Source organism: Centruroides vittatus, unplaced genomic scaffold, assembly GCF_030686945.1.
Source record: "Centruroides vittatus isolate TY-2023 unplaced genomic scaffold, ASM3068694v2 contig_417, whole genome shotgun sequence".
Classification (NCBI taxonomy): domain Eukaryota; kingdom Metazoa; phylum Arthropoda; class Arachnida; order Scorpiones; family Buthidae; genus Centruroides; species Centruroides vittatus.
In genome coordinates, this window is record NW_027122227.1 from 2,707,552 (window position 1) to 2,733,527 (window position 25,976).

A 25,976-nucleotide genomic window follows, 5' to 3' on the forward strand; every position below is an offset into this window, starting at 1 on the left:
CAATAAAGAGTAATTTATTGATATAAACAATTTCAATTCCACATGAGGAATTCTATCAATTTTTTTGGCATTCATTAACATCAAAGAAGTTTTGAATCAAATCTTTAAAAAAGACGATTGGGAAAAATGAAAGACGTGATAATCTATCAATAGAGCCAAATAATTTGACACCACTTTTTCCAGTACTTTCTATTGGCTTAAATACTATGATATCTAATAGCTCTTGTATGAGACTTCTTACAATATTGTAACTTACAATGTGCTTTGTGAATACAAGACTTTTTGTTTCTGACAACTTACAAAGAATTTTGTCATAAGTTATGTTACAAGGTGTTTGTGAATCCAGGTCCTGGCCTCTCATTATCTGGCATACCCCATTATAGTATGTTTCTCCCTTATGTTTTTTTAAATACATTAAACTTGTAACACTAAATTTAATAAAGAATTAAACTTATAATTATTGTATCATTTACATAATTTCATAACAACAGAAAACAGTACAGCTCCAAAAACCCATACCAAAGGGCTGCAGGGCATGCCATTTATTGCCTATTAGTTAATGTGTATAGGCAAGCTTTAGGCACTCATGTGCAAGAAATGGTTGAATTAGCAAGATTCTAGTGTACTTATTTAAAATGTCTCTTTGGTCTACAAAATTTTCATTTTTTCATGATTAACAAATTTTTAAATTTAAAGCTAACTTATTTGTAATTATTAAAAAGAAGTGTATACATATATTTTATAATATTTATATCATTAAGTATATATATAAAAAATTATGATATCAATGAAATTTTATATTTTATATAGTCTGATTATAATTTCCACATTCTGCTGCACATCTAATATGCTTGATTTGTCGCAATCTGTAATCATGCAAAGTAAATTGTGTCCATGTCAATAGCTGAATAATGGCACATATTAATGGCATTGTCACAAGAAGCCAAAAACACCCTTCTCTGTAAATGGGAGTGTTAATGATTTGACTGCGTCCAATTGAGAGAGAGAGTTCATTTTCTTGAGAAGTAAAAAGTTCTTTACCTAATGAAATAGTTTTTTTATTAGAATGCATTAATCAACTTTTCTATTACTATTTGTTAATTTTTAATAAAATAATAAAGAATTATTTTCTTATTATCATGCTCAACGTTTATTTAAAACTTACCTGAATACCAAGATAACAACCATGTACCTAAAACAGGAGCAATTGTTTGTCCTGGTTTAGATAAAAGAGATGATGTACCAAATATAAGAGCTGATACTGCCTGAGGACGATTGTGGATTACCATATCTTCATCTACCAAATCGCTAATTATTAAATTTAATAATTTGCAAGTTCCTTCCGTAAATATACGATTACTGAAAGTATAAATTGAAAACGCCAAAATATTTTAATTTTAAGGAAATTATAATTTAAATTCAAAAATTTTCAAAGTAATTAATTCTCCCTAAAAGATTTTTAAGTTACATATTTTTTCTGTATTAAATAAAAAATAATATTCATTTTGTTCAAATTTTCATAAGGAGATAACTTTTACATTTCACAAATCATTTGTTAATCATTAGAAAGTAAATAAATCATTCTGGTCTTCAAAAAATTAGATAAACAGTTTTGCCCATTTATCATTCTTTCAACAGTTCGTGAACAAAAATTTATGTCAATGTGTGGCCATCGGCCATAATATTGTATATATGTATTTATTAATTTAAGTTAGTTTTAGCCTTTTTCTTTGTTCCTTTGTTCTAACTACTTCTGGAACTTTCCTTTTCAACCCTTTTTCCCCGTGGATGGGATTACTGATTCGGAGAAACCAGAAGAACAAAAGAAGGGATAAGGCCCTGGAGTGGGTGAAAGAATTGGACAGGACATTTTTGGTTGAGCTCTTGAGGAGAACAGACATGAGAAGGTAGCACTCCAGGTTGCGAGTAGGATAACTGGAAACTGTGAGGAGATTTATAAAGAAGAATTCCTGATGGTAACTGGGAAAGAAAATACTAAATTAGTACTGGATGGCAATCTACAAAAAAGGCAATGACTAAAGTCTCGGGGAAAAGTTCAAAGTAGTGTCCCTCCCAAGTTTGTGAAGGCAAGAAACACTCCAGGTATTTCAATCTTCCTCTTACTCTATCAATCTTCGCCTATTACCCTTCCTATTCCTTAGTTATAAGTAATATAAGTATTAGTTGTAAGTTTCGGCCAGTGTGTAGTTGTCACGCTAATATATTTTATTGTTTGTTAAGCCAGTACTTAGCACCTTTGTGCAAAGAAAGTATTTGTGGAGTTGGGATCCTAAAGAACCTGTTCGTAAGCGAAAATAAAATATTTTGTTTCGGGAAGTCTTTGAGTATTTATTGTACTAGTCTGCTCACTGGTCTATGTACTTGTCATTACGAACATCACAAATTGAATAATGGATATGTGTTGTGGATGGAAATTTAAATTATATTGTGTACTTGTAATCAACCCTATTGAAGAGGCCAGAGTATCTGGCAAAATGCATTTAGGCAAAAAGTTTAGAGTAATAAAAAGAATTTCTCTTTGTTGGGAACTGGTTTGTTTTTTCGACCTTTTAATTTTTGATTCTACTTCATTTTTTATAAATGTTTTACAGTTAAGAACTCACTAATCCTCCACAAGTCAGAAAGGTAAGAGAATTTAAATGTTCATGCACTAGTTTATAGTACAATTAAGTAAGATTAATCACAAATATATATGTTATGGCTAAAGCTCATAAATTGGATAAAGCTGGAATTAACTGGCTAATGCTATTTTTATCCAAGTCTTTTGGTTAAAGCAAGTAACAATCTATTAATTTTGATCTTTATTCAAGTCACAACTGAATAAAGTTCTGACATTATCCAAAAACAAATAGATAAAGCAAGAACAAAACTTAAAATTTAGGCTTTATTCACCCCATTTTGGATAAAATGAGGAGACAATTTATGGTTTCACTTTAGCCAGATAATCTGCAGTTTTTCCAATACAGGTTGGATGGATATAAACAGAGGCGGATCTACATGGGGACTAATAGGGCTTAAGCCCTGGGATCCCAAGTGTCAAGGACCCGTAAAAATTGAATTATCATATAAATTTTTCATACTTTTTCATTAACAATGAGCACTTATCGTATAGTAAAAAATAGTTAATATTAATAATATAATAATGATAATTTATAGTATTATTTGTATTAACAAAAAATGGAGCCCCATTGGACTTCAATAAGCCATAAGTCCTGAAAAACCTAGATCCACCCCTGGAGAAAGGATTTTATTTTTCAAATCAACTAAATTTATTTCTCTATTACATAAAAATGAGATGAATGGAAATAAATATTACTAGTTATGCTACCAAAATATTACCAGGTTTAGCTTTAAAGTAACAAAAAGAAGCACAGTAAGTCCACAATTAATATTATTTCTTTATAATATTGTTGAGAAAAGATATATTTGTAATCATTTACAATTATTGTCATTTAATTGAGGGGGAGCATTAGTGAAGCCTCTTCTATGAGGCTTACAGAATTGTGCTTGTTCTCAAAATCTGTTTGGTTGATTTTGACTAAACTTTGCCATTTTTCATTAATTGCAATGATGAACCCAAACATGCAATAAAAGATGGGGTACATGACTTTGTTTTTGAGATATAAAGCTGTTTTATGAGCATGCATGACAAAGCAATGTCGTGTGATGTTTCACAATTGCTAGCACGTCTTCTATGTGCTTCACTATAGAGTTGAGTTCATCCTCAAAATTTAATTGGCCAATTTTGATAAAACTTTGCCATTTTCCATTATTTGAGATGATGAATCCAAAAATGTAATGAAGGTCCATTTAAATGTAAAAAATAAGGATTGAAGAATTTTTGATATACAGAGGAGTTAAACTGGCAATTCTATGCTCTCTGATGTGACTGAGCATGCCAAATGGAATTTAGGGGCCAAAAATAACATCTTGTGTGCACGTAATAGAAACTAGGCATGAAAAATGAACAAAACACAAGAACAAAGCAATCAAAATGGATTGCTTTGTACTTGGATCGCCTCTCTGTGTTGGCAAGTGCAATTGTTCATGACTCCTGTAGCAGGCAGATACAAGGATTGCCTCTTCTGTGCGTAATGAGTGCAGGAAGATAGCTTCTTTCTTTTCAGCTCCACCTCAATTCTATTATGATATGACAAAGTCATGCAATGTCCTAGTTTTATTTATATACAAAAGTGATTCTTTGAGGTGGGAATTAAATGGAAGTTTAAAACACAATGCAATAGGATACCTAACTTTTGTGTATATCATTTAGCCAATGGTAAAACTAGTTTTTTAACATGTCATTTTTCTTAATATTAGTTTCAAAGAATCTATTGATGATGTTAAGTGAAGACTTGATTTACAGACTACCAATATGTAACAGATCTTAAATGTTCATTCCACTTAGTACTATTATCAGATAATCTGGTGATGTATGTTTTCGTGAATGACTTTGTCAACCTGCTGGATGATTTTATTTCTGTTTGCATAGTTAAACTGATCTGGCTATTATCTTTCAATGATTCATGCTCTTCTTGAAAGTATTTTCTCTATTCTTTCATTATCACTAGTGATGTGCAATTATTGTCATACACTACATTCATTCATCTGTAAACTTCTCTTTCTTCAAGTCCTTCCTCTGTAAGAAATTTCCCAACTCCTTTCTGTTCTTTTCTACCCACTTTAATTTTATTACTTGGATGACACATAGATTTGAATGGACCAGACAATAGAACAAAGGACTTGTACAATACATGCTGATTGTGTGTTTACTGAAAAATTTTTCTTAGCACTGTAAACTATTTTAATAAGTGCTGCCATATCTTGAGTTGTTTTTGAAAAATAACCTGTGTCTCATCTTTAATTGACTGATTCAAATGTAAGCAAAAATATACTATAGAAACTTTGCATATTGTAATCAGAATTAGGTTATCTTTTTATCTTCAGTAGGCATTTCTTTAAAGATGTCTTTTCATGCTATCAGTCTCAATATGTGATTGATAACATGCAATTGTTATCAGTTATTACCAACCCTAACTAATACTTCATATGTTATTTGCTACTTTCTTGAAGCTTAAATTGAAAACATTCTTTTCTTCAATTATATATTGGCTGTAATTTTATCTTTTAAAGATGGTAGCAGATAAAAATATTGATGAATTACACATTAATTAACTAAAGCTTCTCCCACACCGGGTTGTAAAACAAAAATAAATACCTTCTAAACCAATATCCGGTGTGAATTATCTATGAACTGGCAAGCGTTTTCGATGCCCCTCCTGGGCTCTTCTTAGGGCCAAATTTGCTGTAACTGGTTTCTTACAATTAAATGTTTTTGAATAAGTTGTGTTTGGCTTCTATTATTATAGGATGCGCACATCGTTTTCCCAACGGATAATAAGAAAATTAAAGTTTGAAACGGCACGCCGTTTCATTGCGTATTCAAACTTTAAGAAGCCGAACACGACTTATTTAAAAACATTCAATTGTAAGAAACCAGTTACAGCAAATTTGGCCCGAAGAAGAGCCCAGAGGAGGGTCATCGAAAACGTTTGCCAGTTTATAGATAATTCACACTGAATATTGGTTATAGAAAGTATTTATTTTTACATTAATTAACATATTCATATTCTACAAAACTTGGTACTAAGTTAACTTTTAAATTCTTAAATAATCACTTACGGAAACCAAAATTTTTATTTTGTCTGAAAAACATTTTCAACCTTAATTGGGCCTAATTCTTACACAAACTTGTTCTTTAGTTTAGAACATAAAGAAGTTTATGTAAAAACTGTAATAGAAATAAATTGCATTTAAGATTTTAAAAATATCAATTAATCATAACTATTAATATATTTGCAAGTTATACATTTTTTAAGTATTTTTAGCATGTCCATTTAATGTCAAAGTGAATAAAATCAGGATTTTTGCTACTCTTATTTACTTACCTTGCTAAATATTACTTAATTACTTATTAATGTAATTGATTACTGTTATCAGTTTGAGTGAGTCAAAAAGTGGTTAACATTAAGCAGATTCTACTGTATAAAACTCATTTCAAGAATATTATGATGATAAACAAAACATTTCCCTTTTTTACAAATAGCAAAGTAATGAGCTTAATAATTGATTATAGAACAGTGTTCTTTATTGTCAGTTTTAAATAATATAATTAATTAATGATGAAAAAATTCATAAATGATCATTAAATTTATTATCATCAAACAGTTATCAAATATTAAAATTTATTATCATCAAACAGTTATCAAATATTAAAATTTATTATTAATGTATACAAAAAAAAATAGTTACCTTGCTATAAAAATGCAAAGTATGAATATATGATTAGGTCCAATTATCCACATGAAAACACTGATAAGTAGTTTGACTAGAAACAGAAATTGAACAACACGATATGCTCCAAACTTCTGACAGAGATGCATAAAATATATATTATTTATATGTGGTATGAGGAAAGAAATTCCAAGGATAAGTGATGCTGATGTTGGTGATATTGCATTACCCAACAAAACTTCCAAAAAAAGGGGGAAAAAGTTACTATTAAAGTGACAGTTGAATACCTGGATTAAAAAAAGTAACTTATTTAAAAACAATTCATATAAATAATAAAATGAAGCCAGATTCATTATAAAACTATAAATTGACTTTAGTTTTCTATATAATTCATATAAAATTTAAAAATTCTGTATTTTCAAATATATCAGATGTAGACAAAGAAAAAAATATATATTAATACAGATATCCCTTGATTAATGCAGTTAATTAATTCCTCGATGCTATTGTGTATATCAAAATCCTGTTAATCAAATACGATATCTATGTTAAGTAAAAACAGCTGATAAAACTGTATTAATGAAAACTTCTGCTGCATATAAAAAGGGATTGGCACAATTAATTTTGTATGTTAATCAAATCCCACATTAAGCATGGGACATCTGTATATTAAATTAATATACAGTAGAACCACACTTATCTGAGAAAATGAACCAATGCTACTTCAGATAATTTAAAAAAATGCATGGCATTTTGAATTGAAAATTATGAATATAAAAATTTATTTCGTATCACTTTAAAATATCTTTTTATGCCTTAGTGAATTTAATTACATATACATCAACAACATCTTTTACATCATTTATTATATAGCTAATACCAACAATTGTTTTAAGAATAAAAATTTGTATGTTGCAGTTTCTTTAGTAGAACAAAAGAATTTGTCTTCTTTTGTTTTGACAAAGAAGCTGTAATATGAAGAATTGTAATTCCTAATTATAAAAGAAAGAAGTGTTAGTATGATAGACTCCCATTCAAAGGAATCCATCCACCAATCTGGAAAGTTAAAAAATGTTTATTATTGTAGTTCTATTTTAATATGAATTATGTGTCCCATATTGAAGTTAGATAATAATAGATAACAGAAACAAAACATTTTGTAATATACGTTATCAGAATAAACAAAACACCATACATACTTTGCTCATGTGGAGTTATCTATTGTCTATTAAATTATGTAATTTTAGAAATAATTGTATAGAAAAATTTAAAATAATAAAAGTCCAAATCAATCCATATGAATTTTATAAAAAAGGAATAATTCAGTATTATACATAGGAATGTTATTTGTCTATAACTTTAATAATTAGATAATTTTGTTAAAACAGGAATGAAACATTTGTCAAATTATGCATTTAATAAAAATTTAGTAGGACATTTAAAAAAAAAAGATTAAAAACTTGTATACACCATAATAAAAGAATTCTATCCAAAGAAAAAAAATAACAACTTGATAATAGCAAATTATCATCTATTTCTGTACTTTCTTTTATTGTTTTGTTCTTTTATGGTAATTCAAATAATTAAAATTTAAATTAATTTGTAATCTATATATAAAATTGAATTCACGTCTGTACGTCTGTCTGTCTGAGCATGTGAGAACCGACAAACCAATTTATATGAAACTTTATATATACATTCAGGATAGATATAAGCTACCTTCCATTTCCAAAACTTCGATTTTTTATAAGCTTTGATAAAATTACATTATTATTTATAAGGGTAAATAAATAGTTCTTATCAGGTCTTTTGCATTAATAGAAAATTTAGCCTGTAGGCTAATGAGTGTGAAATCAATTATGACATTTGAATTCAGGCTAATATTATGATCATTAACAGGCAAATGTTTTGGTTAATTAGTTTGAATATTTGATATTTTGATAAATTAACACTAAAATTCAATCAATAGGGGAAAAAAGTGATCACGTGACATAGGTGTCGCACCTATTGATACGGTTGTAAACAAGCTGTTCCGTTCGAAGGATAGCTTACTTTATAATAATGGAAGAACGAAAATATTTTTTAGGAAGGTTAACAACGGTACAATTAAAGGAAGAATTAAAAAAGTACAATGCCAAGTTAGCTGGTAGAAAAGCCGATTTAATAGAAAGGTAAGTTAAAATAATCTACATCTATATTTTTATCGTTAATTATTACATTTATAATTTCAAGTCCTTATAACTATTACATGATAAGGTAACTTACCAGTATATGAAAGTTTTAAGGATAAGATTTCACAAAATGCACATTTTTCGTCGATAAAAACATTTAAAGATCAGTAAAGTTGTCATTGATTCTTTTCACATTTGCCTAACCAAAACATAAGGTCAAAACTTTAAAATGAAGTTTTTTCCTCTTGGAATATGGTCATGTACTGAACCTGATATATTATAACCAATTTATACCAGTATCTGAAATGTTAACTGTACCAATAGGTTATCACTGTAATTTAGAACAACAATCAACACAAACAAAACTACTTTCTATGAAGTTCTAAGACAATATAAGAGATATATATCTGAATCTTTTACCAAGAGAAAACAATTTTTGGAGTAATTAAAATAAATATAATCAAAATGTCTTTTTTATTGGTCACAAGTCTTCTTACTTGTTTCAATAATTTAATGCAATAAGACTAATTTCTTCACCAATAAACTTTTTGTACAAGTGAATTTTTGCCCATTTTCTTTTACTAAATCTGGCATACACTATATATATATGCCATATTTAGGTGCTTGTCAATACTGTTCAGTTACCTTATACTGTTTATTTTTATATTATATGTAATATATTAAGGTAAGAATATAATATATAATAATAATTTTTGCCTTTCCTGTCAATGAGACAGAAAAAACTAAATAAAATATTGGTGATCATATCTTAACTAGTTATTAAACTTGTTTACAATAATTTTCAGGTTACTGGCATATGAGAGGAATCAGGAAACTCATAATTTTTCTATATCCTGTGATAGCTCTCCTGAACTCAAACTTCCTGATTCATCTGAATATAAGGATCTCTCTCCAAGTTTACAAATACCAGTTTTGACTATAGATACAATTGATGCCTACATGGAGATGTCAGATCAAAGAATGCCACTGTCTGCTGTGCAGATGTATTTTAATGAATTCTTATTAACAATAAGAGGAACAAAAGAAAAAAAATTTTCATATTTTAAAGGTAATGTAAAATCTGAATTAACCAAGGGGAACACATATTATACAGATTTAGTAATTACAGATGATGGGGATATAGAAAATGCAATATGTGAATGTACAGCAGGTAAAGGGCCTAAAGCATATTGCAAACATGTATGTGTAACACTATTGGCAATAGAAGAATACGGAAGAACAGGCAATTATAAGTGTCACAAAACATGCACTCAGGTTCTGCAAACATTCCATCAGCCTACCCGCCAACATAAAGGTTCCCCAATTAAGGCTAGTGAGCTTCCATTTCATTTATTTAAGAAGAGAGGAATGAAAAGGAAACGATTGGAAGACATGAAATTTGACCCCAGACCATCTGGCAGTTCAATCTCTGATTATACAAACTTTGTTATTAATTTGGCAATGAACATGCAAAGTGGTTGTGCAATACCGATATTACAATTAAGGCAACCAGCAAACATGAGGGCTTTAGAGTCAGATCATGATTATTGCAAAAGCACAATGTCCGAAATGTTTTTAAAAGCTTTACATGTAACTGAAGCAAGTAGGGAGTACATAGAACATTTGGAAAAAGAGACCCGATTACAACGAAAAAGTGCAGTTTGGAAGAAGGAACATTTGTTGCGTTTGACATCTTCAAACTTTGGAAAAGTTTGTAAATTAAAATCAGCAGACAGACTAAAATTGTGTGACTCGTTACTGTCAAGTAGGCCAATAAAAAGTAAGGCAATTTCTCATGGCTTAAGGTATGAAAAAGAAGCAATTGAAGCATATTCTTCTTTTGAAAATACTCCTGTGAAAGAATGTGGCATGTTTCTTCATCCAAAATACCCATTCTTAGCTGCAAGTCCAGATGGGCTTGTGGATGATGATAAAATATTAGAAGTTAAATGTCCTTACTCCAGTTTTAAACTTCCTGTGAATGTGCAAAATGTACCATATTTGGAATGTACTGATGACAAAATTACTTTAAAACGGAATCATGATTATTTTTATCAAATCCAAGGTCAATTAGCAGTGACAAATAGACAAGTTGCTCACCTGTTTATTTACACAAAAAGTGACTTCAAAGTTTTTATCATTCCAAGAGATGATAAATTTATTGCAGACATGACTGAAACACTAATTATGTTTTTCCATGAGCATTTTAAGCCAGCTCTTTTAAAAAAGATGTTCTATAAACATTAAGTTTATAAAATAATTGAGCTAATTGTTATTTTTATTTTACAATTTGAGTTTATGTAAAATTTTTCTAGATGGTAAATTTTTTAAATAATAAAAAGAGATTTTGTTTTAAAGATTAAAATTTTTTATTTGCTTACAAATTTACAAACATTTATTCAACTATAGTACAAATTTTAAAACCACTATATTACTTTGAATTGAAGTTCCATAATGAAGACCTTACTGTGTATGCTAGTATACATTCTTAATCTTAGAATTTATAAGCAGACAAAAATTTAAAAATACTATAAATGGAAAACTTAAATTAGGCTAGGGTCTAGAATGAAAAAAACATTATATACAGAATTAATAGAGCTAGACTAACAGTGAAACAAATTAAGCATCTCTGCCAACAATGCATGGTCTAAAATTGCATAACATAAAACATATAAATATAATTTCACTGCCAAGTTTGGTTACTGTCGGATGCATGTGTTGCCTCAAAATCTTATATGTACGAGCCATTCCTATAATACGTTCAATATGTATTCTTTTACTAGATATTTTTCTGTCTCGAGATAACAAACTGCTGCTCAGCTGTGCTTTTCCTCTCATAAAAGTGGGTGTATTTACCACAACATCTTTAGTAATTAGCAAGTCCTGAATGTTAAAACCTCTATCAGCCATTACACAGTCTTTTGCCTCTGTTATTTTACACAGTGAAGACCTTTCTGCAATCTGTCGATCACTTGCAGAACCACCATAGGCTTCTGAAACAAAACTTACTAGACCACCTGGTGTGCAACCTACAACTGCTTTTAATGTGTTGTCATTTTTATATGATGACCATGTAGCCTGCTGTGCAACAGGATTTTTTGGTTTGCTTATTTTGCATTCTAGAGAATCAATGATAACTCTAGTATTTGGAAATTTCATTTTAAAATCTCTAGGCATGTATGTATCAACAAGAGATCTTTCACTCCATATATCCAACTCTTGCCATTGTAAATACATGAAATTGATCCAAGTAATGAAAACGTTTCGTACTGTTTCTTCAGATACACTAAACATCCTACTCAACTCAAAATTTGCTGTATTCAATCTTAATTTTATTAAAGTCAAGAACAACTGGTTTGGCACTGCAAGTGTTACAACCTGAAACTTGTAATATTTTAAGCTGTATGCTGCTGGTCCCAAACTTTGTAGTACAAAATTGAAAGAATTGTAGTTCTCTAACCCAGTATAGTAATGTATAGCATTGTTGTCAAACTCAAATCTTTCAACTGACATTGGGACTTCAAAAGTATGGGTCTGTGTAGTTACACAGACCATAGTGCTTGCCACATTATTTTCAATAAGACAAGTAGCCTTTTCCTCCTCCTCATCTATTATTACTTCTCCTCCTATTTCTAATGTACCAGTATCCATTATATAGCATGCATCATGATTATCTTGAACTTTGCGTTCACGGTTTTCTCTTCTTGCTCGTCTGCTCGCAACCGAAGGTGCCTCTTTTTTAGACCAAAGAAATACATTTGGTACAGCATCAGCCTTCAGTTGTCTCTTTGCTGGGATGTTTCCTAATAAAGTAAAATAAATCTATTTATTTTTCATTTAGCATAAAGAATTAACAATTAAATCCATGATACTATATATATTTTTTATCCTTTGTTAACTTAGCATTAATGCTATGTAAGTGCTCAAAACTAGCCTCTACTGTTAGGGCTTATCACGCCTAGATATTAAAACTAAACAGAGACTTTTGATGTAAACATCAAGTATTTTTCAAGCGAGGTGTTTGAAGCTTCTTAATTGCTAATAGCTTGAAAAAAATATTGTACAGTTATTATAATTCTTTAAATAATGTGCTTACCAAAGATATTAATTTCCTTATACTGATCAGGTGTGAAGTGATTTTTACACACGAGACTGGATGAAGTTGGTTTCCAATTTGCTCTTTTAACGGCGTGAATCCATTTCTTTCGCAATGCTGGATTTTTTGGAAACTTGTGACCACCACTATTAGAACAATGTGGTACACAGCACCACGTACTTGGCATTTTTGAAACTTAAAATATTTATTAGATTTTCGTTTAAAGAAAAAACAAATGGTACTTTACAACCGACAACGTATCGCTTAGTCTGTTTACGACCTCATCGATACTAGCGCCGCGTGCGGAGTAGATTTCACTTTTTTCCCCTATTTTCTATATCTAAAATATTCTTAAATTCTTGTAAACAGTTTTACTTTGTACTGTACATTTAAATATTGTAAATATCCACAATATGTAGGATTTTCACAAAAAGTTTTGTACAATAATAATTTATAGAAATAATATACATCCACAAGAGCCGAATTATCGGGCTATTTGTAACGGGTTAGTCGTTATTTATTTATAGAAATAATATATCTGATTTTTCACTGTCCAGATTTACTTTGTTAAATCTAAATGAATTAGCATGTTAAACTGTTTACAAGAATTTAGTCATTCTCAGTTAAACATTATTCATTTGACTAAGAATAAATTCCACTAATCCTAAGTTATCAGAATTATTTATGACAGTGTATGAAGTGAGAAATGATTGCTTATGATAAAATTAAATTGTAAATGTAATTTATTTTTAAGATTTAATTGTACACTCAAACCTGTTTTTGTGCGGTCTTTTTTTTGCAATTTTTTATACGTGCAATGTGTTTTGTGCAATTATTTTTGTGCAGTATACCAATTTGATTGAAATTCATATATCGCACACAAAAAATCACACAAAACAAATCGCACAAATAAAAAATCGCACAAAAATAGACCGCACAAAAACAGGTTTGAGTGTATTCAAAATCATAACTCATACCATATTTTCTGGCATATAAGACAACTTTTTAACCCAGGAAAATCTTCTCAAAAGTCGGGGGTCATCTTATATGCCAGAAAATACAGTAATTGTTTTTTAAAATATTAGAAATAATAAATTACTCTTATTGACACTTTTATTTAAAATTCTATTTTATAAGAGTATATGAAGTATAACTTAAAATGAGAAACAATTATTTTATTTTTACCTGAACAAGATTCATAACAGTAAACCATAAAAAATTTGGATGAGAGCTAAGTTGTTTAATATAAGATTTCAAATTTTGAGTTTCTGTTAATGATGGATTAACTTCTGTAATGGATCTATAAGGTAAAAAATTATAAAAACCATTATCATCTTAATTTGATTTGTTTAAATAACTATACTTTAAATAAAAACTTCAAATATACAATTTTTTTATATTATTCAAAAATTCAGTAGTTATATTCGAAAATAAATAAATTTCAATTTTAACTGCTAAAAATTTATTTTAATAAAAATTATGTTATGATTTTCATGTTAATTTATTATAATTTTTAGCAGATATCACAAGTTACCTATTTGAAAATCAATTTAAAAGTGCATTCAAGTTATGCAATAATATGGGTTATCTTCCAGTTTGCAATTATAAACTCATCAAATAGATGTTTTTCGTTGTCTAAATTCATCAAAAGTGTCTAATAAAATGCAAAAAATGTTTATGTGGCCAATGCTCTAGGATTTTTTCATGCAACAATTTCAAAAGCTTACTAGGAATACTTAAATTCCAGACAGACATCAGCAGTATTTGCACAGTGGCTGATGCAAGAACACGACTGCTGGCATCTACCCAGGTTAGTAACCACATAATGAAGGACAACTCTGCACCATCGGACTTGAAGAGTGTTGACTGATGGGTTCAGCAGCATCTGTGTTGAAGTCTGAAAATAAGATTCATCTGAAAGTGAAAGAACTGAAAACAAGACAAATCTTGTTTTCAGTTCTTTCACACAACACAGTGCAAGTCACCACTATCCAACTTCGATGTTTTCTGGCCCAGATGAGGTGCATTATCTGATGCTTCGGAGTTAGTAGTGGTAGCCAAATGGGCCAATGACTATCAAACCCCAAGGAATGCAGTGTAAATCAACACACTGTATGTTGTACAGTGTTGACTTACACTCTGTACAAAGCTGATGTTCATGTGGCAACAATCACACAAAGCTTGAAATGTGGCAACAATCACACAAAGCCACAGATCCATTGTGTCAGCAAGATATTGGACAAGCTGATGGTAGTTCTGTCCTGGTTTGGAGTGCATTCTGTTGGTGGGACCAATGGTGAGACTGCAATCAATTTTGACAGGTGCAACATACACTAATCTTGTGGCAGATGTTTTACACCCCTTTATGCTTGCTCTGTTCCCTGGTGGTGATGATTTGTATAGGATAGGATAATGACATTCCTTACAGAGTATGGATAGCACAAGAATGGTTCAAGAAACACTTGACAGATTTTCAGCTACTCCATTGGCTGCCTCAGTTGCCCGACTTGAACCCCATAGAGCATTTATGGGATGCTGTGCAAATGTCACTCAATGCCTTGAACTATCCAACAAATGCAACTGAATTATGAAGAGCCACTGAACATGTCTGGATTGAAATACCTGTACAACAACTCAGACACCTCATAGAGTCTATGTTATTTGGGCTTAGGGAGGAGCTACACATTATTAGATAGGTGTCTAATTTTTTGGCACTTTAGTTTATTATGGTGATGGTATAGTGTATCCTACATGGCATATATACTGATGGTTAATGCTATGCTGGACCAGAATCAAGGCATAAGTGAAGAACAAGCTACAGTTATGTTTATGTGTCATTTGTGTCTTATACATGTGGTTTAAGAATTTTCTGAATATGTGACTTGAGTATTAGTATGGCAATCTTCTATAGATATGAAATGTAAAAATTTAAAATGTAAATTGGGTCTTAAAGCACACAGAAAGATGTAAAAAAACAGATTTAATTATTCTTCAAGTACTTTTACTTGTAACATTGCAAACTTCTTCAGGAACATTTAGAGTGGAAAAAAAGCTTTTTGAAAAAATTTAAAGAAACAGTCTTCTTTTACAATGAATGGCAATAACAGGAAATAAATAGGAAACCAAGTAGAAAATTATTACATAAAAACACATACATATAAATAATAATTACACACATGATAAAAAACAAGTTATAAAGTACTGCATATGTAAACAGGTGTGGAGAGAAGTTGTAAAAAACATGTTCCTATGTGGTAGGTGATGTGCCATGTCTAGTATAAACAAATTCTTGCAAATTTGCAACCAATGTTCTAGAAAGTTTAGACTTTCTATAACATTCTAAAGTTGGAGCATTGATCAACTACAGTCTGTAAATAAAGAGTGACTTCCAGAAAAGTTTTATTGTCATTTCTAGTGGATAGCAAACATTACATCATCTCAGGTAGGCATTTAAACACTTGTAAATGGATATGGAGAATAACTAAAAACATTTTTTACAATTGACTGAGTGAAGGGCCTTATTGTTTGTGATCATTACAATAAAGTCCTTCACTCAGTATACAGGGAAATTACCTGACATATTAATAAAGGATTGCCTGGAAAGAACTCATATGATCTCCTTGACGGAGGAATGAGAAGGAGCAAACTGAAAGAAGCTTCTACAAGGTGTATATAGTGTATCTGTACAATACTACAGACTGCACAGCTATTTTGAATTTGTGGGCACAATGGCTAAGTGCATCAAGGCAAGGATTAAAAAAATATGATTACAACCTTATAGAGCAACTTCCCTGCACTGCCTTTGCCAATGTCTTGGGATGGTGATGTACAAGTGGACTTGGAAAATATATCTCCTGCAGTATGCTAGGGACCAATACCAACTAAGATATCTTGAAAAGCTTGAGATTTATAAAGCCACCTGAAGAGAGACAGCAATTAACTATAAGGAAAAGGATTCTATCTCATCCACATGAAGAGTGTTATTTGAAATTCCTAATTGGCAGTGGATGTAACACTAATAGTCATGAGCATATGTTATTGTGCTTCTTATTTATTTTTTAAATTAAAACATTGTGTTCTAGCTTTCATCTTAGTATTCTATATTCTTTTAATTGAATCTGACAAAGTCTATTGTATACAGATAAAAACATTTGTTTAAGTAAAGGATTTTTGATTTTGCTGGTTTTTTAGTATGTTGCATAACTCTGCTTATAGTTCTAACCAGTATCTTTGTCTGAGAACTATATAAAATAATTATTAGAATTTAATTCAAGAGAAATAATTTTACAAAATATTTTTTATTTTCAAAAGATTTATGAAGTTTTGAATTCTTACCAATTGATATAAAATAAAGTTTTATTATGTAAAGTTTTAGCCTGCTTTCTGCCAGCTTTGGTTTTGGTAACATCAAAATCATTTGCATAAATTAATTTTTATTATCTGTTTTCTTTTTAATCTATAGTTTAATTCTTTTAAATAACATTTTATGTATTATTATTAAATTAATTAAAAGTAATTAAATAAATATTATATGCATTATGTATTATTCTAACATACGAGGGATGTCCAAAAAGTAAGTAGCATTTGTAAAAATTGAAAAGATGATTTGCTTTTAAGGTATACCTTTCATCCCATATGTTATTAATAACATTGAGACATTTGTCACAGCATTGCACAAGCTTTTTAATTTCTCTGCAAAGAAACTTGCTGTATGTTAAACCAGCCATGTACAGCAATCTTCCCAGAATTGTTACTATATTAATCTCCTTACTGATAAAAATTTCTTTAAGTGAAGAAACATATGAAAATCTTTAAGTGTAATATATCCAAGCTGTACACTGTATTCTGGAATTTTTGCACATGAAGTTGGCACATTGCATGAGCAGTGTGGGGCCACACAATTTAATGCAGCAGAATGACTCCAGATGCGAGGAGACTTCTTTTGTTCTGAATGGCTCTCCACAGTTTTCATAGGGTTTCACAGTAGGCAGTTGCATTATGGTTTGGCTTCTGGGTTTGAACCCAATTAGCAAAATACCTTATTGGTTAGAAAAAACTGTACACACGAGAAAAACTGTTCTGGCAGATATGATCTGCTTAAACTTTTTCTATGGTGGTGAATCAGTATGCCATCATTGTACTAATTGCTGTTTACTGTTATGCAGGAAATCCAAGTTTTATCTCTCATCAAAACATGGACCAAGAATTTTGTTGCCATCTTTCTGATAGGCACTGCCATGACATTTTTGGAATGCTATGTGTTGGAGTTTGTGAGCATTTCTGTTAACTTTTTGGTACTCACCTTGCACAGAGCTTGTGATAATGCAAATGTTTTGTGATGGTTTCATGGAGCAAGGACTGAGAAGTTTCAGAAAAATATGTATGGAGCTCAGAAATGTTGAATTATCTGTTTGCTTGAATCTTTCCATACACTTGCTCCAGAAGGTTGACAGTAATTAATGAGGGTTCCACTCCATTCATTATCATGCAGATTGGTGTTTTTTTTTTCTACTTTAAACATTCTGCACTATTTTCTCACCATTCCACCATACACAAATCTGTTGATGAATTTCAACTAGATTAAGGTTTTGGCTTGAAGGAATTTGATGACAGCTCAAACTTCATACTAGGTGGGATTATCAATTTTTCTTGCTCATTTTAAAGTATTATAACAAACATCTGAATACTGCATGCAACCAACATTAATGTTCAATTTCTCACTCCAGGCCCACAAATCATCATTAATGTGGTGACTTGTCGCTGGCACCACTTGCACAGCCACTGTGTGTAAACAATATTTACTTTCTGGATAAACCTTGTAGTTACTGTAAAGCTAAAATTTTTCTATCTTAAGATATTTTGAAATATTTGCTTTAGTTTTTTGGGAACATAATTCACTTTGCAACAATTCTATTCAATTTTTGTACACATTTTAGGAGTACCTTATGAGACATAGGAATATCAAAAGTTGTGGCCTTCCCTTACTCAATAATTTAATAGAATAATTAACAAATATGCATTGTATTTAAAAAACAATTTAAGTGTCATTTTTCATTGAAAATACAATGAAAATTAAAATTATTTCTATATTTAGGCTACTTTACTGAATAATATTTATTTAAATACAGATAACATACCTATATTTTTCTTCAGTAACAGATGAAGATGATTTATAATATGTAGTAAGATAATAACAACAAATTTTGAATCCAATGCCTGAAATGATAGCAAGGACTAAACAGAATATTCTAAATGAAACAGGATTATCATGACTCCAAAAGAGATAAGAAAGAAAAACAGATGAGGATCCAAGACAACTGAAAACTGAATTATATGAATTAAGTTTGGCACGTAATCTTGAAGACAGAGCCAGGTCTGCTAATAAAGCTGTATGTTGAAGATCAATAATTGTTAAAAAACTATCATATAAACAAAGACAAATTACAAATTGTATGCCAGCAGGAATCCAGAGATACCAAAATAATAAAAATGCCATTGAAAATAAAGGACCAGTTTTTCCTAAGGCAGTAATGCGATGCATAACAATTGCTGTTCCTGAATTAGACACTTTTTTAGTAAGAAAACGTTTATCACTTATCCAACCAAATAAAGGATCGTTTAATGAATTCCAAAGCAAGAAGATAGTTTCTCCAATCCAAAAAGTGTGCTGATCTATTTTATAAATAGATACAAAAGTTTCTACATGATACAATAAAAAAATGTTATGAAGGATTGATAAAAACAAAGCCAGAGAGCCATAAGCTGAGTAAATTGATAATGGCAAAGTCATTTTACTAAACTTTAAATAAATTAATTTTGTAACAAAAAATATGAAATTATATATCAAAATAATTATGAATTTCTTGTAAACGAGTCAACATTCATAGTATATAAAACGATAATTTTCCATTAGTTGTGAAGATTCCCTGAAAAGAGACAAAAATAAAATTACACAATAATAAAAATAATTATATTAACTTTATGTTTTAACAACTTATTAAATTGGTATGTTTTCTTTGATATGTTTATCTATAAATATTTAAATACATACAGTATAGATAGCCAAGCTTGAATTGTTCTAATAATCAAATGATAATATTTGATTAACATTCTAGCCTAAAAATTGACCAGGCAATATTATTTTATTATACCAATAAATAGCATTAAACAACTTTTTATTTGTTATTCTTTATCATTCGTATAAAAAGCTGTGGCAGATGTGGAATTAATATAAATTTCTTATATGTAGAAAGCTGTGCATTTAATCAGATAAAAGTATGCATAATTATTTTAAAACAAAAAAAAAAAAAAATTGATTGAATCTACTTATGCCATTCTATTAAACATTCAAATATTAAAACAAACAAATTGCTTAACTGAACACAAGAAAATCAATACTGTAGCATTTTCGGCTAACAGCATTAAGATAAGTAGTGTTTCTCAACCACTGATCCATGGACTGAATCAGTCTACAAAAAATTTTCACTGATCCACAGAAAAATATTTGACCATACTGGTGCAGTTGATTACAGGTGACATTTAAATAGTAATCTAGAACAGTGTTCCACAACCGGTGTGCCGTCACAAGGTGAAAGGTGTGACGTGAACTTGTATTCTTTTCATTGCAGTTATATGCTACTTTCAAATTAATCTAAATAAATTTATGCTGGAAGTAAGCTATTTATACATTGAAGCTCTTTAATTTTGGTCTTTATTTAAGAATTTGTTTGGTGTTTTAAATGATTATCTATATTAATAAAAAATATTATTAATACATATTACACAAAGAGTAACATAGTATCACACTTAGTAAACTGCATTATTTCATCTCAGGTAAATGTAATATAACTATATCACTTCATTGAGCATTATATGATATTCATGTAGTAATAGCAGCTTGCTGAAATTGTAGAAATGGAGTTAAATTATGAAATAATTTTCAGATTTCATTCAAATAAAATCACAAAATTCATTGTTAATTTTTATTGATTATTCATTCATTATTCAAAATTAATTTGTAAATTTTTATTGATTATTCATTCAATTAAATGACATATCATTATTTTTAATTTTACTCTATTATTTAATGCTGAATAATTTATATGAACAAATGAGAATACATCTTTCCATCTTGTTTATATTTATATATCCTACATTGAAATGAACTTGTGACTATCAACTAATTGATGAGACCATGGCATAACTTAAAAAAAAGAGAGAGGAATGCTCTTGGAATGATATCATTCAAGAACTTTTGAGGAAACAATCTTCATTCTGTTTTCCTGCAGTATAACTTTTGTTTGTTTTAATGTTAATTAACTTATTTAACTAATTATTTTAATTAATAAATTAATTTTGTGTTTCTAAAGTCATTATTATTCTATTCATGACAATATTGCTTCATGTAAGAAAAGTGATTTTATATAAGACAGTGATGTTCACTAATTTTTACATAAGATCTAATTTCTCTAATAAGTATCTATCTGCAATAGATATTTGTTTAGTTAAAAGTTATTTATTGATTTATTTATTTTTATTGAAAATTTTGAATTGTTTACCCTTGATCATCCTAAAGAAAAATAAATGATGAGAGGGACAGCTAAAACGTTTAAGAAACCAAAAAATTTTAAATAAACATTTTTTTCTCTCACAATATTTGGATGTCCAGGAAAAGTCAGACTTCTTTAATAGCCAGGTGTCAACAATGCTTTTATAAGTACACCTATCCCTCGATTTACACGGAAGATAGGTTCCTGAGAAAAACGTATAAATCAAATTTGTATCTTTTTGAATGTAAAACCCGTGTAAATCGAAAAGTATGCAAAAAACGCATAATTTCGTTGTTTATTAATTATGAATTTTTTTCAATTTTTTAAAGGTACATAAATTAAACAAAAATATTGAAAGGCAAAAAAAAATATATTCTTTTATTAATTAAATACAAAGTACAAAGGAACAAAAAATAAAATCTGAAAGATTCATAAAAATGTAATGTAATTGTGTAATGTAATGTAATGTAAAAAATGTAATTAAAAATAATGTAATCGTTTGTTACTTATGAATATGAAAAATTAAAATTTTCTGGTTTAAAACTATGTGCAATGAATGCAACTTAGTGTGTATGGGGGAGTACCCTATATCGGTAGGTTACTATTTGACGGATTGAAATAAAACTGTCACCTAGTATCCTAAATATCAACTATAACATATAATTAAGGTGGATTGGAATATAGATGTAGATTAGAGTTAAAAATTGTTCCTTTTGATCATAGCCAGTTTATTTTCTACATTTATTTTTTAAACCGTGTAAAAGCGAAAACATGTAAAAGAAGTACCGTGTAAAACGAGGGATAGTTGTATTACTAATTCAACATTTTGTCAATTTGTTTAATTTTATAATTAAATAAACAATAAATTTAAAGAGTGTAGTTTCTTTTAAAAATTCAAAATTTAGATAAAGCTATTAAGTTTTTAGATATTTTTAAAAAATTTTTTGATAAAAATTGAACAGTGGGAGAAGAATAAGATTACAAGCATGCTTCACATTATGAATTGTGAATCCATCAGGCTTTGTTCAAGAAAAATTATTTCTAAGACAAAATGAACTTGTTATGGTAATGTTATCAGAATGTGAATAGCTTCTTGCTTTGAATTCTCTTACATAAATTTTTAACAAAGTGTGCTCTTGATAATTGTTGATCAAAGAAGAATATATTCATATATTATTGTCAATCAACTAAATCTTCATATGATCAACTAGTTGATCACTATTGATGTTATGGACATTCAATTATGATACAATACATTAAATTTTATATATAAAAATTGAATATACTGTATCATATATAATACAATAATGTCATTTATTAAAAATTACCATAAGATGTCAATGGTATCCATAAGATTTTATCTTGAGGAAAAATATAAGATTTAGACAACTAATCAATCAATTGAATAACTAAAATTATGTTCCTTAAAACCAATGATTACCAGATTAAATTGGGCTACATTACTGCTACTAATAATTGTTAAATTATTATATGTGTATGTTTCTTAACTAATTGTTAATTAAGCCAATTATTAGCAATTTAATTAACAATTTATTTATTTATATAAAAATAATCTATCTTGAAAAACACACTTACAAAATATAAATCAAATATTAAATAATTTGTAATGAAAATTCGGAATCTTTAATTTTCATCTCATATTTGGCTCGTTTATTGTTCGGAACTGAATAGATTTTGTATTTAACAAACAATTCAAAATTTCATAACAACAAGAAATTTTATTATAAAATTGTTACTATAATTAAATATTTAATTAATATAATATAATTAAATATAATTAACTACTCTTACAATTCTATGAATAATAAAACTTACTTTTTGACAGTGAAATCCAATTAAATATAACATTAAGCAACCTAAAAAATATATTTCATAATATAGTATAGCGGTGAAGAGCTTATATTTTTAAAGCAATGCATATATTAAAATTGAAAATGTTTCGTATAAATAATAATAAAAAATTATTTTCTATTGTACAATAATTTACAAATATTTCACTATTGTATCCAGAAATTTAAATTTTCCTTTACAATATAATCTATCACTTAAAACAATAGCCTATAATTTTCCAACTTGAATAAAACTCAAAAAACATTAATATTTTGAATTTTTTCAAGTTTTTAGAATAGAGTTTTAAACACTTCTTCAGAATTTTTATTAACACCAAAAATTAATTAGTTTAATTTTCAAATTGTATTATTTTACAGGTGTATTGTTTACATTATAAAAATGAATTTTTTATATTTTAGATTTCTATATTATTCAAATTACATTATATATAACTGCTAATGTATTATTCATCAAAGTTACATCAAAATTTAATTACTTACAATTTATCTGTGATAACAGCACCACTGAATTTCAATTTATAGCTATATAATAGAATTTATGTAACTATTCAGGTTTACTTATAGCAGATTTTTAAAATTCTTATTTAAAAAGGACCTTATAATTCTTAATATATGACTGTGTACATTAGCATTGGAATTTAGTTAAAACACTCAATTTAATCTCTTATCAAATATTTTAGCGATGTAAGTATGCAGAGATACTACATATATGTGATATATACTGTAAATACATGCATACATTTCCATCGATACTGAAAATTATGTAATAATTCACATGTGTGTAATCACGTGTAACCTGTGTTTACATGTACATTCATATTCCCGAAAGAATAAATACAATTAACCTTTAATGTCACTCACTTATATGAGATGATAGTGTAATTTCAATTAAAAACTCGCTCAACCACCTTTTTTCGGGCATTTTTTTTAAAGATAACGACAATTATCTGTGACGTAACACCAATGAATGATACATTTGGTGTAAGAATGAATGTGCGTATTTAGCGCACCCGCGCGAAAGAAGTTTTGAATTTTGGGAGATTAAAATTATCATAATGAGAAATTTTCTTATAAAGCAAAATATCGAGAAAATTAATGAGTATTATTGTGTTTAGAAAGCGGATAAATTATATTTCTCGCATTTAAATGTATTATTTGAAAAACCGATGAAATAATCGAACGCAAAAAAATGAATGTTAGGCCTAAAAATAAATTGGATGGATTAAATATTTCTCTTTAGATTTTATTAATTATATAAAACTTATTAAATTTGATTTTTAAATTTTTATAAAATTCAGAAGGGTCATTAAATTTTACTGATGTTTTTTTTTTTTTAACTTTTTCCGCCCTGTGGGCACTAAGAGGACTTCTTTTTAGCAAGCCCCTGATTCGGCCAGGCTCACAATGGGGCGGCGGGACGGTGAGGGACGGGGTCCAACATATCCGGTCGGACTACCCGCCGAGAATTTTCGACCCGTCCGAATTCGATCCCGGATCTTCCAGAGCGGTAGGCTGCCACCTTGACTGCTAGGAAAGTCCCAAAGGACATTTGATATCTATCCTCAAAATTGATAAATATACATAAACAAAGACAACAATTACATAAAATTATAAATGCATTACATTATAGACCTACATTAAATACAATATAAATTAAAACAAAAAAGTATAAAAGTTCTTGGAAAGAATTTGTTAACCGCTATTGACATACAATAATTAACGCTTTGTCGCGCGCGCTCGTGCTATGATCTTATATCTCAAAAACAAGTCATGGACCCCAATTTTTATTACATTTTTTGGATTCTTCGTCGCAATTAATGGAAAATGGCAAAGTTTAATCAAAGTCGATGGGAAAGATTTTAAGAACAAACACAATTCTGTAAACCACATAGAAGAAGCTTCGCTTCAACTGAGCTATAAAATAGAGTATACTATACTAGGCTTATTTTTTGATAAGAAGATCTATGTAATGAAGAATTGAGCGATCATATAATATAAATTATAAATGATTTACGAGGATGATTTGATAATTATTTGCAATATATTTTAAAAATTTACTACAGCAAGAATAGATCATATAAGATCATTTTAAACATATAAACAAATCTCTGCTTTTCAATGCACTTAGTCACATGCGTTGGAAGTAAAAAGAAATTCATCATTGCAGAAACGTTTTCACATCTTAAGATTAAAAAAAAATGTTTTCTGCTGAGAAGCGAACCACTGATGCATCACTTCCTTCACTTCTTGGGGCAGAGTTTTTTCAAATCATAGGCTGTATCTTATCATGCAGCATTTCTTTCTAATGATCACAGTTTACTGTTGAAAAACAAAATCATCCATTCTTCTTTAGGGAAAACATTAAAACCGTCAGCAGAAAAGTAAAGGTTAGTTTTTCGGGAATCACCTGGACCAATTCTGGAAGATTTTGAAGACAGGAAGGAATTAGCAATAAAACAGTGTTCATTACAGTGAAGTGATGAACGACAAGTAAAAAACCTTCAGTTCGAAAGGAACGTTATATCGAAAAGTGAAGACACTCCCTTTATTACTTGACACATGCTTGAGTGACTTCTTTTCAACTGAAAATTTTTTTTCTGCAGGCATAACGAAACGTGTTCAACCATAGACCACATGCATTAGAAAGCGAGGAGAATGTATTTAAAAGACGATCACTATTCTTACTGTAATAACATTTTAGGATACATTGTGAATAATTATTGATTTACTTTAAATATACACTTTTAATACCATATTTATGGTCATTATTATACCATAGCATTTTATATTTAGAAATCTGGAAGCTTTCATCGGGTATTGAAGCACTTTTCGAAAAAACATAGAAATGCGGTCGTCAAAATCTTTGAAATCGGCATGTGTCAGTTTAACTACATCAAAGTTATAAGATTGTAGTATCGATAATTAGATGTTGCTCAAAAAATTTTATTAAACTACAGAATGACTAATTTTTCCA

At 29.1% G+C, this 25,976-nt stretch overlaps 1 protein-coding gene across 2 annotated transcripts; it reads right to left on the reverse strand.

The window, feature by feature from the left end:
- Window positions 1-784: 784 nt before the first annotated feature.
- LOC136976663 (transmembrane protein 180-like) lies at window positions 785-23,995 on the reverse strand. Of its 2 annotated transcripts, XM_067272013.1 has the most exons (7): window positions 23,864-23,995; window positions 22,968-23,008; window positions 18,720-19,508; window positions 13,768-13,882; window positions 6,334-6,602; window positions 1,166-1,359; window positions 785-1,041 (listed from the first exon to the last, which is right to left on the reverse strand). In XM_067272013.1, exons 3-7 carry the CDS (start codon window positions 19,370-19,372, stop codon window positions 803-805), a joined length of 1,470 nt encoding a protein of 489 aa, XP_067128114.1. In that variant the 5' UTR covers window positions 19,373-19,508; window positions 22,968-23,008; window positions 23,864-23,995; the 3' UTR covers window positions 785-802. The 2 variants fall into 2 exon arrangements, with proteins under 2 accessions (XP_067128114.1, XP_067128115.1); XM_067272014.1 differs by lacking the exons at window positions 785-1,041; window positions 1,166-1,359; window positions 6,334-6,602; ... (2 more) ...; window positions 22,968-23,008; window positions 23,864-23,995 and adding exons at window positions 10,838-12,289; window positions 12,583-12,809.
- Between the last annotated feature and the right edge of the window lie 1,981 nt (window positions 23,996-25,976).

Excerpts from the sequence above, each read along its gene's own strand:
- LOC136976663 (XM_067272013.1), bottom strand. The coding sequence starts at position 19,372 with ATGACTTTGCCATTATCAATTTACTCAGCTTATGGCTCTCTGGCTTTG. Across the intron at positions 6,603-13,767 it reads CTGTTATGAATCTTGTTCAG|GTATTCAACTGTCACTTTAA; the intron begins GTAAAAATAAAA and ends TTTTTAATCCAG. Across the intron at positions 1,360-6,333 it reads CTTTGCATTTTTATAGCAAG|TAATCGTATATTTACGGAAG; the intron begins GTAACTATTTTT and ends TTATACTTTCAG.